The sequence below is a fragment of the Ammodytes marinus genome, assembly GCF_949987685.1.
Source record: "Ammodytes marinus genome assembly, chromosome: 2".
NCBI lineage: Eukaryota > Metazoa > Chordata > Actinopteri > Uranoscopiformes > Ammodytidae > Ammodytes > Ammodytes marinus.
In genome coordinates, this window is record NC_137231.1 from 6,882,874 (window position 1) to 6,899,466 (window position 16,593).

The following is a 16,593-nucleotide window of genomic DNA, read 5'->3' on the forward strand; positions in this document are numbered from 1 at the left end:
TCATCATAAACTCATCACAAAGTCCCTCCCCACACCGGTCAACACACACACACACACAAAGGACGATTTAAAATATAATCCATCTTCTTTTACTCTCTTTCAGTATTTACACATGGTCATTTTACAAGTAATATTACTTTAGATTTTATGGAACCATCTTTTTTTTTTTACCTATATCAAAAATATACAAAAATAAAATGGCATCTCTTTTTTTTCTTTTCCTTCCTATATATCACAACATTGTCATCAGTCCATTGCTGTTGTTTTGCTGTGCGCGTTAGGAGGAAGAAGAGGTAGTATGGGGTTTCCTGTTCCGCTTGGCCCGACGTGTGGCCGCCGGAAATCGGATGAACTCAAAGTGTTTGCTCTGGTCTGTGTTGGGGAAGGGGGGCGGGCCCGTGTGCAGCCTCTTGATGAAGTGGACCTCTCTCTGGTTCTCCCTGGTCCTGGAGGCTTTGATGGGCCTCCCTTTGCGGGTGAAAGCCACATACCAGCCCTCATACTTGGCATTCTGGAAGGCCGTGTAATTGTTCTCCAGCACGATCTCTGTGAAAATACAGTCCCTGCTCCGGCCGTTGGGCTGCAGGCGCGAGGAGACAAGAGGGAAGGTTTTAGTGACAGACACGGAATGCCATGCCTTCCGATTCATTCACATACAGTAGGGCCACACATTACACCAGGAACTGTTACATCATACATAGGTAGGTGTGTTACTGTTAAACAATCTGAAAGTCATATGATCAGACTGGCATGTTTTTATATACAGTATACATCTTGAATCCTTCTAAACATTTTGGAATTATAAGCATTAAAGGTCATGTGCAAAATGCACTTTTTCATGTTTTTTGTAACATTAATATGGGTACCCGGTTTGACCACAGACTCACAAAGTATGAGAAAAAACAACCAACTCTCCTTTTTCTCCACCTCCACCTTTCTGAAAACCTTTTTTTAAACTGTGTTGAAAACAGTCAGATTTCTCTCCCCTGTGACATCATAGGGGTTAGCCACTCCCCCACTCCCCCACATACACACACACTAACAACCTAATTTAGCACTACCTTCACCTGTAATAAGCCACACCCCCAGATCCCCCTGAATCTAACACTAATCTGGACACGACACCATGAAAACAGTTTCAAGTAGAAACCTAAATGAATTCAAAATGTTGAACCTGAAAATGAGCAGAATGCGTGATCTTTAAAACGCTCAGGGGTTTTGGTTCTAGGACAGGTGGGTAATGTTAGCCAACATTAGCAAGAAAGCCAATAAGGCATCCCTTTAAAACATCTTACCTAAATAAAAAATAACTATTACAGACCGAATGAAAGTTGCACATTTCAGTTGTCTGAAGTTGGAATGTTTTTTATACCCATCAATATTTTGGATAAGAATCGCTGTACAAAAAAAAACGTCCCTTTCCTCATGTCCTGTCTTTCTCTTTCTATGAACAGACAGCACAGTTTGACGGTTCCCACACCCTGAACCAGGAGGAGAAATAGATTTATGACTTGTCCTGTCAGCCACATCTGTGAATCCATCTTTTCCATTTCCATGAAGGAAGTGAAGGGTTGACTCATGACCAAACACACACAGGCATGATGCATGATGGGAAGGCTCAGCGCCTATCGCTCAGACCCTCCGAGGATTTCACTTTTTCCAGCATATCATGTCCTGGGTTGACTGACAAGCTATGAGAACGCAGTGACAACACGACTCAAGCTTTTCAGTAAAGGAGCTGCACTGTTTATATCTATCTATCTTATCTGATACGGCCAGGCCATTGTAAAATCATAAAAGGTTTTCTTCTTCTACAGAGCAGTGAATCCACTCATATAGAACCTTTACGTGTCACATTAAAGGTGGAGTCAGCAATTCTGGAGACTGCTTGTTGTCAAAATCAATATCTGTCAAAATCAGTGAAAATGTCCCCACATTCCGCTGCCTGTGTGCACACTGAAAAAAAAATCCAGTGTTGTTAATACACTGCCTATAGGCTGTGTGAACGTGCATGTTGCTAGTTACGATGGGCCCCCTTTGTTTCATTTATATACCAGTTTACAGAGCCTATAGGCTGTGTATTAACACCAGATTTTTCAGCGCATGCACACATACCGACAGGTAGCGGATTATGAGGAGATATTTGCTGATTTTAACAAAAAGTTCGACAACAAATGTTCTCCAGAATCACCTTTAAAAGAAATGTTGATTATTTGACTCCATTTCTCCTTGCAACAATAGACTGTTCCATTTCCACACTTTGACTTCAATGAGCTTCATTTTTTTTTTACACTGTGTATTCAAAATGTTCTGTACTATCTAAATACAGGAGTGTTACACCATACCTTTCCAACCAGTTTGCCCTTCCGGTTCATGCAGAGGTAGCGGCCGCTCTCCGCGCCCCTTATCCTCACTCGGCTGCCAAACGTGTCCGTCTCCACAAAAAGTCGAGCTGTCGGAATTAAAAGAGAGAAGAAGACAGTGAAGGATTATGTTTCTGTATTTCAAAGAAATCTGTGTATACAAGTGAAGCCCACGCAAAAGCAAGCATCTCAAGCTCAAAGCTTTCTGATGCTCAAATATATGAGGAACTACAATTCTTTACTCTACTGCACAATCTAAGACATCAAGAGCATTTTGAGGTCCACTATTTCTTCATTGACATTGCTGGTCTGTTTAGGTATCTCATATATCAACAATACAGTGGAAAGATGTTTAAAAAAAATTCAATTAAGCCACTACTGCGGTTCAAATTGTCATTTTTTCTCCCATGGGACGACATCTCTGCTGAGCTGAAACTACAGACCAAACAGTGTTTTAAGTGTTGAGTAAATAACATCTCAAAATGTTATCACTGGACATTAAAGAGCTCTATTGGAAGCAGAATAAACATTCTCAATTGAATTTGTCCTGCCAGTCACTTACGGCCTTTGGGGGCATTACAACAGCCTTGTGTATTGGGCCCACGGAGACAAAGGCCTTGTGCTAATCAGCCGCTAATTCGCCAGACGATGGCTTCATGGATACAGCAGGGAGGGTACTATGCATTAACATATAGACCTGAAAACACCTCACAGCAGGCTGGAGGTGAAAAGTGATGGTAGTGCCTGAGGACATCATCAGTATCCAGCAGAGGCTTTGAGGGGACTGGGGTCAACAACAACACAAAAAAAAATTGTTTTTGTATTCCCAGGTCATCATTTAATTCATGGGAAGAATCTCATAAAGTATTTCTGCCACCATAGAATATTGGACAAGGTGATTGACAAGAAAGGCATCATGGAAGATTTGAATTATCTTAAGCTGAATTATTAGGATAACAAGATATTATCATAATAAAGATTGTTTAACCTAAACTGTTTCTGAATGTCCACATGCAGTCAAAGACGGTGTCCTGCATATAACATTGCTCAGTTTTTAGTTCAGGAGTATTCAGATCATTAACTTAAATAAAAGTACAAATTCTAAACTGTAAAATGACTCTGGCACTAGTTAAGGTCCTAAATGTATATGTTACCTAAGTAGACGCATGAATAAGTATAATCAGGAAAATGTATTTAAAGTATTAAAAAGCCATGTCATATTTGGCTATCATCAATATATAGTCAATGGCCAATTAATTTCTGTCAGAGTTGGGTAGGCTTTATAGCTTAGAATATTTACTTAGCTTTCCATATGTTTATTGTACAACATTCTAAATTCATAAAGTAAGAAGTAACTTCAGTTAACAGATAGATGGAGAGTTAACATGGAGTAAAAGTTTGAATATTTCCCACTGAATTGTTGTGGAGTAGAATTAGAAAGTATAGCATTAAAAGACAATACTCAAGTATATATAAGTGCCTCATCTTGTTCTTATGTAAGGTAGGCCTACTTGAGAAAATGTATTTAGTTACAATACACCTCTGGAGTGTATTTAGAGAACATACTTTGACTGCAGTGTGAAGGCAATAGGCTACAGGAGAGGCACAAACTGGGGCCATAGTTCAAACTAGCTACTGTCCCAAAGTTTACATTTTTTTTATGTGTATTTTTTGTTATCCTATCTATAAAAAAAGTTGAGTTGCATTAAAATGAAGGAATCTATCCACGGTACAAAATTGCTCTTGAATCCTTATGGAGCTCCACTCAAAAAAATAATAAAACATATCAAAACCAAAACATATTCAAATGTCCTTATAGGTAAAGCGCAGCAGCAGGTCTCAGGTCAGATCTTACCGTACATATTTCCGTCCTCGGCGGTGGCGTTGACTCGTTTGCCGTGTATCTGGACGTGTTTCCCGCTGGTGCGACTGTAGAGCTGGTAGACTCTGACCTGTCTGCGGCTGAGCTGGTCCGTCACTGCGCCCTGCGTCCTCACATACTGGTTAAAATTAGGAGACGGGTGATTCTCCCCCTTTTTTTATGCAAAAGGGAAAAATAAAATACATAACTTTTTCTAATCTGGCAATCTGGGATAATAAAGAAAATGTGTGTAGTATGGCCAATTTGAATTTCATCACCACTAAAACAGGTTGAACAGTTGGAATTGTCTATGCCTTGTTTTGACACTACACGTATATAGCCTATAAAAGTTAATAATATCCGTGTTATTTATTCAATGTGACATTTAGAACGGAGTAATTTATTAGAAGTAGTTTTTGTTAGCTACTTTTAAAAACACATGTCTGATAGGCTATGGCAAAATGATCATTGTCCAACAAAGTTTTGAGTGCGCTTACCTGAGCTTGGCACCACAACACGAAGAAATGAAACGATCTGCAGGAGTAAGAATAGCCCAGTTATTATAAAGAAGTTAACGTTTGGTGGGAATCACACAAATGTCTACAATGTATAGGCTAAGTCTCCTTACATGTAAATACAGCGCTGGTTTATTCCATACATTCTCGATTTTTTTTCTCCTCCGATCAAGAGACGGAATCTTGAGGCAGATAAATCCCAAAAGGATGCGGTAAATAAATCCAACGGAGCTCCCACAGTGTCGCATATGCACCCCTGACCTGTCCATCCACAACACCAACACACAGTCTTCTCTCGATGAAAACACCTCGTTAGTTATTTCTCCTCCCGTCACATTGATCAAAAACCTGATCCAGTTGACTGAGCGGTGGTGGAGAGCCCTTCAAAAGATCCGTGGCGCAGCGCACCAGACGCACACCCATCCATGATGAAAAAAAAGCTCGTTATAATTGTGCGCTCTCTCTCTCTCCCTCTCTCTCTCTGTCTCTCTCTCTCTCTCTCTCTCTGTGTGTCTCTTTCTCTCTCGCTCTGAGGGGACCCCCGGCCCGGCTCGGTGCTGCAGCTCTGCTTGGGTTAATTCCAGGTTTTGAAAAGCCCTCTGTCTCACAGGGATCAGGCTGCTCGCTGGTTAAATGTTGAAAGGCAAAGTCCCTCCCTAAAATCTTTTTCTATTGTGGGTGGGCACAGTAGGCTAACTAGGAGCCCTAATGATGATTTAATAGGTAGACGACTACATGTGCATGGACGAGAAATCATTCACATTCTTTAGGATTAGCAGGGGGAAAAGTTAAATGGCTATATTGTCCTATAAAAAAAATCCCCAGAAATATATTGCAAAAGTAAAACAAGAAACTAGTTTGAAAGTTTCAGCTCCAATACAATTCCACACTGTCTGTCTACAGTAGACTATTATTGTAGCATTGTATTTAAAAGAGAGTTGCCTAATGGCACCTTGTGGGTGTGGCAATTATGTGTTAAAGAGACCACTGCCCCTCTACCTCAGTCAGCCAGCCCCCACCACCACCACACTCCTCTTTTATCTTATGTTAACTGGTCACACTTCCAGCTCATGTAAAAAGGAGGCCAAAACAAATCATACTGACAAAAGGCCTGTTTCATCTTTACACAATCGGCAATCAACATCCCCCAGATGAGCAGGATACTGCCTCTTCCTATTGCTTTGTAAAAAACTATTCATTCACCGAGAAGAGAGTAGATGCGTCAAGTCACTTTTTTTAATTTAAAGGCTTACACATCCCAATTACACAAATGACTAAATAATTTGCCTACAAGGGGGGGCTTCACATTTAGACACATTCTCTCCTATGACTGAGCACAGATAGATTCAGATATGGAAAAAAACATCGGAAACTTCGGGAAAAGCATAAGATGAAGGATTCCACAAGCAATGCAGGCAATGAAATAGTTCATAAAGTCATAGATCGGTCTATATTTTGCTATAGCCGCCGAGTCCAGATAAGAGTTTGTGTCAAGTGCCCTCCCCATGCGACCCTTTCTCACGTCCCCTTGACCCCCTCCCCTCACCACCGGGACGGTGAGAGAATGCAGCCATTAGGCCTGTCTGACATGTTGATCTGCCCACTACACAGCAGCCAGCCAGCTACTGACTCCACTTACCTCAGCCACTTCTTCACTGTAAAAGACATTGTCGACCCCACCAATCCATCAATCAGTTCTACGCTCTTGTATCACAACAATCAATATTGCTTTTAGCAGAAACACAAACACACACACACACACACGTGATGTGAGTGATTAGTGCTGAGAGAGAGTGAGGACATGATTTAACAGTGTGATGGTGTAATTTGGTCTAGCTGTGTTTTCATTTGCCTATAAGGGTGACGTCCATAGCTGGTACACAATAGCCTTTTGTCACTACAAAATCAAAGAACTGGAAAATCATTAATCATTTCACTTCATCAACTCATTGGTCTTTGTTCTGTCTGCAGCAGGTCCTGAGGATGACAGTGTTGGCTGCTTGGACTGTCAGGCCATCCAGTGCCGGTCCACGGCAACATGCTATCCTGAAGCCACTGGGCAGAAAGCCACCATATATTGATTTATTTTACATTATAAGGGATTGACAATACAAGAAAATCACCATGCGATACTTTGTCGAATCACAGACTGGCCAATTGTAGCCTACATAAAACAATGGACCCACATTGCATTATGCATTTAAATAGACACTTTCAAAACAGCAGAAGGGGAAATACGTTTGAGAAAACACACCTTCATGCTGTAATACAATATCAATATCTAAAAAAGGTTTTGGCGCTATCGTATCGATATCGTGTCGCAAAATAAATGACAAAGATATATTGCAATATCGATTTTTTTTGTCCCAACCCTTCTACATTACAGCAGAAATGAAGACTCGTGTAAGGTTTTTAGCAATGGCTCCTCCACCTCCCACTGATAAATCTCAACACCTGGATTACAATGATATTTGGTACCATCATCACAACATCTTTAGTGTACCTCTCTCCTATTGGGCCCAATAATCAGCTCCACATTTAAAATGGCTTCGATTTACGACCTAATGCCTGCCAAAGGACTGCCATTCCTTCACTGTCATAGCATAGCAGTTTGGAATTAAGCTCAAAGCACCTCTTTGCCTCACAAAGCTGTTAAGTTAGCGGTACAATCTTTTTAGACAATTTTTTTTCAATGAGAAAACCCTCATTTTGTGGGATGAGTAAAATGCATTTGCAAGTAAATTCTTAATTTAAATGTATTGGGAGCAGTCAAATGTATTTATATGAATAATGTGCAATGTATGCTTCTTAATATTGGGTGCTATCACAAGTATGAAAGTGGGCAGGAATGACCAATAATCTAAAGGTAATGGTCACTATAAATATGTCAAAATCAAACAAGGGAAATAAAATAAATGTTTTAGCCTTGTAAATGCAGGGATATCAACAACAAAAAAACAGCTTTATAGACTTTTAAGCAGTTGTCCAACCCTTTTCAAAATCCGAGAGAACCCTGCTTCCCATGCATATATGACGTCCTCAGGGCTCTACTGTAGCTCCAGTGACAAAGTGAAAGGAGAACTGGTGGTCTCCAAACAGCTCTGACCACATCGTAAAAAATCTCCGCCATAAAGAGCAACTGGCCACTCTTTCTGACCCTGCAAAAATAGAGAGCAAGGGGTTCGGAAAGTGGGTGGTCCCCTTTATGAATGATCAAAACAGGGGAAAAGTAAAAAATAAAAATAAAAAAGGAGTTAAAAACTGCGTTATGCTAGCCTGCTACTCATCATCAGCAGTGGTTCTCATCTTGTCCTTGACACCACCTGAACCCACAGTCAGGTCAGTGTGCTCCCACGTCACTGGTTGACCCTCCTGGGAATGTTACACTACAAAATGTGAACATATACGCTCTATCTGACCATCTATTTTAGCGCCTTTTTTTCTAAATACCAGACGAACTCTCAAGTTATATATACTCTGAGATCCACTGAAAATGTACAACTCTGTGCTTATTACAAAAGCCGCTTGACCCTTAGGTACCGCCCTGCCATTTGCAAGCCGACCATTTGAGCTTGCCAAATTTGACACAGCTGACACGGGCAATAAATTTGAACTAGTTTCCCCAAACCCCCCACCCACCTTTATCCAAAATGAGTGCTGCCCCGCAAAGCCCTTTGAACACACACACACACACACACACACACACACACACACACACACACACACACACACACACACACACACACACACACACACACACACTCTTGCTTGTTGCCTATCTATTTTGATGATGATATCCACTTTTAATCTTAAGCTCACCATAAATTGTAGAATTTGAGACAAACAAAAACATAGTCACTTGTTCCCGATCCTACCACATAGCTATCACAGCCCAAAAAACACCGCCACCTTCAAACAGACCCCCCCCCCCCCTCCACACACCCACACACACACACACACACACACACACACACACACACACACACACTTGCTTGCTTGTTGGTTGTCAGCACCGCCACCTTCTTCAAACAGACAGGCACACACACACACCCGCCCATGCATACATACTCTGCAATCCTAATGTGCTAATCATGGGATAAAGTTGTGTTGTATGATGAAGGACACACAAGCCGTCTCTACTCTAAATAGTAAATCTGCATCTGACGGCGTGTGTAAGTTCATAATGACGTCTAAAAATGTAACCTAGCGGGGTCGGACTGATATGTTGTTAAATAACTAAAGGGGATATGTAAGAGCTAATGGGTGACAGACAACATTGCCAGGGCCCGACCAGACTGTGTAAATCCCCCCCCTGAACCCCCCCCTGAGCCCTGGGACGTCCCGACAGGTGATACCCCCGAGCTGCTGATCCGTGATTAACACTCGCCCAGTCGCAGACAGGGCCCTGACTGCTTCATCTAACCGGGGGCCAAGAAGCTGGGAACATGACAGACTTTCAAAACTAATAAAGTGACTCACACAACTGCCCTTCTCCAGAGCCGCCACACAGACCAGCCCAGCCAATGGGAGGGTCTGGGGTGGTTAATGAAAATAGCCGGACGTCCACAGCTATACGCCCAGGCTACACACACACACACACGCACGCAGGCACGCACCCCCCTTCCCCCACACACACACACACACACACACATGCACGTAGCACACACACAAATACGCACGCACACACACACCCAGCATGCACACACAGACAGACAAACACACACACACACATGCAAACACACACAAACACACACACACATGCAAACACACACTCAGACAGAAGGGCCCAGGCTTTAGCATCTGTGTTATTTTTAAGGAGCAAAATGTCACTGAGCAATGAACATGCTCAAGGCGCATATCTAACGCGGGGTTAGACGCAAGGTCACGCCAAAGGGCCCGGATCGCTTTCCCTGAAAAGACAGACGCTGTTGTAAATGGTAGAGGCGGCACACACACACATGCTACACCGCTTTGAAGTGGTAACAGAAGCTGGCGAGGAATTCATTTGTTATGATTGGAGATAAATTCTGATGTTTGTCAACCCGGGTGTTATTTTCTCAATTATTTTCTCTGTCGTAGAGATGGACAGGAACGACGTCGCAGAGGGCAAAGGGCGAAAGCCTCCTACAGGTTTAAAAAAAGAAACTTCAGCTTAATAGAAATCCTCTCAAACATCTTGTCTTTGAGTCTCCTGGAGATCCCTGTGGTTGGAGAATCCATTTCAAGTTGAAATGTTGTGGTGCTTGGGATCCAACATGATACAAAAAGTCATCTTTGACATGTTTCGATACATATTGTCAAGAATCATTGATTCTTGTATTTTGGACCATTGTAAAGCAATTAGCCATGCAGCCAGTTGGTAAAAACCTGTGCTTGCACAGCAGGTGGGTCAGCTCGAAAAAAATGTCCAGCTACTGGACAGGAATTTTAAGGCAAAATTAGTTTTCCAAAACGGCAGTGGAGGTGGTGAGCACACTGCAATTTCCCTCCATATTTGTATCGTAAACCTTTTTTGAGTTTGGTCAAGCCAAGCTTTTGACGCGTCATCACTTGCGCATTACAGCCTGATAACTAACACCTGTTCAAAGGAGGTGCTTGTTTGATATACAGTCCCCTCCATAAGTATCGGAACAGTGAGGCCAATTCCTTTATTTTTGCTGTAGACTGGAAACATTTGGGTTTGACACCAAAATATGAATATGAGACAATAGATCAACATTTAAGCTTTCATTTCCAGGTATTTACATCTGGATCTGATACACAACTGAGAAGATAGCATTTTTTGTAAAGGAACACCACATTTTTAGGTGAGCAAAAGTATTGGAACAGATAGACTTATAGTAAATTAAAGTGAATAAGACTTAATATTTTGTTGCAAATCCTTCGCTTGCAACAACTGCATCAAGCCTGTGACCCATTGACATAACAAAACTTTTGCATTCTTCTTTTGTGATGCTTTTCCAGGCCTTTACCGCAGCCTCATTCAGTTGCTGTTTGTTTTGGGGGGTTACACCCTTTGGTCTCCTCTTTAGCAGGTAAAATGCATGCTCTATAGGGTTTAAGTCTGGAGATTGACTTGGCCAGTCTCAAACTTTCCATTTCTTGCCCCTGATGAACTCCTTTGTTGTTTTTGCAGTTTTTTAGGGTCATTACCTTGCTGCATGATGAAGGATCTTCCAATCAGTTTGGTTGCATCTTTCTTTAAATTGGCTGACAGAATGTTTCTGTAGACTTCTAAGTTCATTTTGCTGTTGCCATCATGTGTTACTGTGTTGTTGTCAAGATGAACCTTTACCAAAGTGATGGAAAGGCTAAAGTTTGGAGAAAGAAAGGATCTGCACATGACCCCAAGCATACAAGCTCATCTGTGAAACACGGTGGAGACAATGTCATGGCTTGGGCTTGCATGCCTTCTTCTCGGATGGGCTCATTAATCTTCATTGATGAAGTAACACATGATGGCAACAGCTAAATTAACTCAGAAGTTTACACAAACATTTTGTCTGCCAATTTAAAGAAAGATGCAACCAAACTGATTGGAAGATCCTTCATAATGCAGCAAGATAATGACCCAAAACACACTGCAAAAACAACAAAGGAGTTAATCAGGGTCAAGAAATGGAAGGTTTTAGACTGGTCAAGTCAATCTCCAGACTTAAACCATAGAGCATGCATTTTACCTGCTAAAGAGGAGACTGAAGAGAGTAAACAAACAGCAACTGAATGAGGCTGCGGTGAAAGCCTGGAAAAGCATCAACAAGGAGGAATCAAAAGTTTTGTGATGTCAATGGGTCACAGGCTTGATGCAGTTATTGCAAGCGAAGGCTTTGCAACAAAATATTAAGTCTTATTCACTTTAATTTATTTTAAGTCTATCTGTTCCAATAGTTTTGCTCACCTAAAAATGTGGTGTTCCTTTACAAATAATGCTATCTTCTCAGTTGTGTATCAGATCCAGATGTAAATACCTGGAAATGAAAGCCGAAATGTTGATCTATTGTCTCATATTCATATGTTGGTGTCAAACCCAAATGTTTCCAGTCTACAGCAAAAATAAAGGAATTGGCCACACTGTTCCGATACTTATGGAGGGGACTGTATGTGGTCAATAACATAATCCATTTACTAAATTGACATAAAAAGATGCCTGTTCTGCCCGATTCATGGGAAAGATCAATTCACAAAAACTGTTACCAAGGAGTGAAAAGATCAACTCCAAACTGAAGTGCTTCAAGTCCAGCATTTTATATTCTGTTTTATATTAGGTCTGATCTACTACCTGTCTGTACTGTGTGTATGCTGAATAAAACATCTGGTGTTAATACACAGCCTAGGCTCTGTAAACTGGAATGTAAACAAAGGGTATATAAAGAAAAGTGGCTTTGTCTGACTCCGTGGCTAGCAATAGGCCCATCAACAGAGCCTATAGGCTGTATATTACAGTAACACAGGATTATTTTTCAGCGGACACACGGATTGTGAGGAGTTACTCACTGATTTTAACAAAAAGTGATTTTGACAACAATCCTTCTTCAGAATAGCGGACTCCACCTTTAAACTAACTTTTAGCGTTTGTATTGGAGCCATGTCCTGACTGAGAGCTCAGTGAGTGACCACACAAAGCACCTCAGAAGAGTTCATTCAGAGCTTTGAGCACTTTCCTAACAACTCCTGAACAAATATAAGTTTTTATATTGTACATATTCACTACAGAGATTGTCTTAGAGAATTAAGACAGGGGACACATGTAAGTGATACCTGTAGCTATAGTAGCTGGGTCTTTGTGCTATAGCTAGGCTAATCACTTCCTGGATCAATCTCTGAACTTATTGCACAGAATGGATATTAAAAACATATATCAAAACCTGTTTTACTACGATGATTATCCCATATAATGTGCAGCCCGAAACATCCTTACAACGGCTAAAAAGGTGCTTGGGAATTTGTGGCAAGAGATAAAGCATGCAAACAATTTGACCTCTGAACACAAGCATGGGTGAAAACGAGCCATTTATTAGAAATTAGCTATGGATGGAAAACACGTGACCTCGTGCTCCCAGAGGACACATCAGGCCGTTCTATTTGACTGGTTTGGGATTTCAAGGACTCATTGATGGCCATTTTCAAGATTTATTCCGTCATCAGTTGACGGCAAGACCACAGACATAAGTCGCGGATGTCACCGGGCCTCGCAGTCAAAACACATCTCAGACCACCAAAGGAATTCTTCTGAGATCCTTTCAAAATAAGACAAAAATGCACGGTGAAGCCAGGACATAATGGAAGTTAGTCAACAGCAATGGTGATCCTGTGTAGAGTGAGACATTAAAGGTGAGGTAAGTGATTCTGGAGATGGTTTGTTTTTTGAAAAAAGCTGGTGTTAATACACAGACTATGCTCTGTAAACTGGTATGTGAACAAAGGGAATCTAAACAAATGGGACATACCAAAGCATGTAAACATGCCCTGTTTACAGATCCTCTGCTGTGTATTATTTATTTCCATCGTAAATGGATAACAATGACTGTCAGCACAGTGAAACGCAGAGCCACCAACCTGACTGCAATTCCTCTTGGTTGTTCAGTGATTGCTTCTTGTGAGCTCCTGAGTGATTCCAGCCTGGTGGAGTGCCAAAGATTGCACCCCTGGTGTGCAGATTGACACACTGTCAGTCATCTTTACCTGACAGCTTCTGAAAGGTTAGAACAAACTTCATTCCAATGTTAGACATCCCGCACAAAACAAAAACATATACGTTTAATTTCATTCAACATACCACATCACAGCATCAGTTTGTTTAGGTCTGATGTTAGTCAAATAGTTTTTTGTTTCGAGTCTTTACCTACTGCATAACAAAGTACACTTTAATCTCTTGTTCATATCAGCGGTTTTAAATGTTTCCCCTATTGGGTAGGTTTGTCAAAAAGGCCATTGTGAATATACCTCTCTATAAATGTGTTGGCTTACTGTTTGCCAATACACACAATGGCACATATTCCTTTATTTAGTTGGAGTTAAACTATTTCTGCACCTTTTTCACTGTTACTAGTAATACCTTCATTTATTATTCATTATCTTTTAATCTGAAGATCCTTTACTCCATTATTGATTCATTGTTTATCAGTATGAGAAACGCTTTGTTCCACCCACAGTCAAAAACTCAAAAGTTATTCAGTTTACTTCAACATTTGTTGTCAAAATCAGATTGTCAAAATCAGTGATTTTAATGACCAGCATTCTCCAGAATCACTGACTCCAACTCAAAGAGTAAGACATCACTGCATGTATGCATATGTTATTCCCAAAAGTACACTAATATGATCTGTTATCATACATTTTGTACATTGTGTGTATTTACAGAACGGACTTTGGATACAGCATTATTTCATGTTTTTCCAGGTTTTTATTTTATAGATCAAATTCTTTGATTCTTTGTACAGCTCTTGAAAATGCCTATTTGGCAACATTGGTCAGTCTTGCCAAAATGCCAAATATAATGTAAAACAAATCTAAAGTTGAGGTGAATTGCTCTAGTCACCCCTCCCCCAGACTCCCCCCATAGCTGGCAGGTCTGGAGAGAGAGAGAGAGAGAAAGAGAGAGAGAGCGAGAGAGAGAGAGAGAAAGAGAGCTGTGGGGCCCCTGCAGTAGTAGCTCTTACGTTGGGCCCCCAGAGTCCCAGCTGGTGTGTTGCTGTAGTGGGAAAAGGCTTCAGCCAGCTGTCTGCTCCCAGCTCCCTCCGCCCCTTCCTGCTCTGATCTCTGCTCTGCCAGTTCACACCTGATCAACAACCACTTGCACTTCACACAGGAATTTTTCCGTTTTCTATTTTGAAATCCCCCCATACAACAGACCCCAGACCAGACCAACCCAGGGCATTGGACAAGTGGTGCCCAGCCACACCGACAGCAGCCGGTGACACGGCAGCAGCACGCCTGGTATTTCAGGCCCCGCTTCTTCCATGACTCACAGTTGCTGTGGAGGGGAGTGGAGACTGGACATCCTCTATTGTTAACTGTAGGCAGGCCAGTGTCAGGTCTGATGAAAGAGCAGTGCAAAACGCTGGCTAACCACGTCTCCAACAAGGAGACATTTTTTTGGGGAAGCTAAAGGATATCATTCAAGGTGCTTTGATTCAGCCTATTGGCAACATTAGTTGTTTAAACCACATATATTGAAATTTCTATTATTTATAATAATATCATGTTTTCTTTTACATCTCAAGTGTGAAAAAAAGTTATTAACATGGCTTTGAGAGATTCAATATTTACTCTGGCTTATTTAGCCTGGCTCCGCCCGCCTACCTACTTCCGCCCAAATTTAATTTCCCCTTCAGTAGTCTGGGGCTGCAGTGAATTCAGTGTTTGAGCTCAGGAAAATTTTCGGCCGTCCAATCAGCGAACAGAGCGACAGTCTGGTAACACCAGGCTATACAATTTCATGTATATCTGAGAATGTTGTCTGTGACTTTGTGTCAGTGTCCTGCATTTGACAGCGCTTGCTTTTGTAAATTAAATCTAATGGAATCAACATCAACTAAACTTTCAATAATCATTCTAAGTGTTACGGCTGGACAAGGAGGACACAGAGACAGTACCAGTTTAAGAGGGTTTATTTAACAATAATCAGCTGGGGGTTCTGGCCGGGATCCGGGGGAAATCCAACTGTCCTGGGGGGGTGGGGGAGGGGGTGGGGGGGTCCAGGGGGAGAGCAACGGAGAGAGTCCAGGGGATAGAGCGAGAGCAGGCAGGCAGAGGGGTCCGGGAGGAAGTGCTTACTGGTGCAGGTTGGAGCCGGTGGTTGGAGTCAGGCCGGGAGAGCTGTGGCAGAAAAAACAGGAATGAGCACGAGGCAAAAATGCAAACGGAGCTGCAAACAGGTAGGTAACTAGAGAGAGCAACTGACTGTGGGAAACTGAGACTACGTTCTGGAAGTGTCTGGAAGGTCGGGCCGGGTATATGAAGAGCGGTTGATTGGTGATTACAGGGCAGCTGTGAGTGCTTCACCTGACTCCAACGCACCTGACTCCAACCCTGCAATCACACCAGTCAAGCACACGGGCAAAGGGCAACAAAAAAAACAGAGGCAAAGAGGCCCAGGCAGGATCATGACACAAGCAATATTCTGAAGGTTATTTCAGAAGCAGTCATTCAAATGTTGTTAATTGTCATGTTGAGACCTTTTCTCCTTAAAAACATGCTGAAAAGGCATGTTTAAGAGCTGTACATATTATTTTTTTACACTTATAAAATGGCAAAAGGCTACATCCCACATCTGTTCTGTAAAAACGTTGGTCACTGATATGTTGTCAAATGTTTGCATTATTAGTTAGAAATGGCCAAACTTGCATATTTATTTGAAATTTTCTTTAAAACAAAATGAAATACAAAACACTTCAATTTCAATGTAACTAATCAACTGGCCGAGTTTCACGATGATATCTATAAGTTCAATTTCTTTTTACCCCATTCACCTGCAGTGTCTCGACCTCAAATGGTTGCTACCCCCTATACCTTATTTCAGATATAGTGGTGAGATTATGAAATACTTCTATCAAGCACTATCTTACTAGGTTATATGAGTCAAATGTTATGGATGAACACAGGGCTGCCCTCCTTACCTGGCCGTGAGTGACCCCCAGGAGGGCTGCCACCGACCCCCCCAGCTCAATCTGTCCTCGCCACCGGCCCCTTGTTCCTCTCAATGGGCTTCCTCAACATCCAATCAAAAGCCAGTCTCAGTGTGGCCCTGCTATAACTCTTGGTGGCTGTGGGACCAATGCAAAGAGCCACTTCAAAAGGCCCTCATCAGTCACATGTTTCCACGCACATAATGACATAAGCAAACAAGGCCTGG

At 41.8% G+C, this 16,593-nt stretch overlaps 1 protein-coding gene across 1 annotated transcript; it reads right to left on the reverse strand.

Annotated features, from left to right (window-relative positions):
* Positions 1–277: 277 nt before the first annotated feature.
* fgf17 (fibroblast growth factor 17) lies at positions 278–4,884 on the reverse strand (the record flags this gene model as incomplete). Its single annotated transcript, XM_080049692.1, has 5 exons — positions 278–580; positions 2,346–2,452; positions 4,219–4,396; positions 4,722–4,758; positions 4,853–4,884. The coding sequence occupies 5 exons, from the start codon at positions 4,882–4,884 to the stop codon at positions 278–280; spliced, it is 657 nt and encodes a 218-aa protein (XP_079905818.1).
* Positions 4,885–16,593: the final 11,709 nt, after the last annotated feature.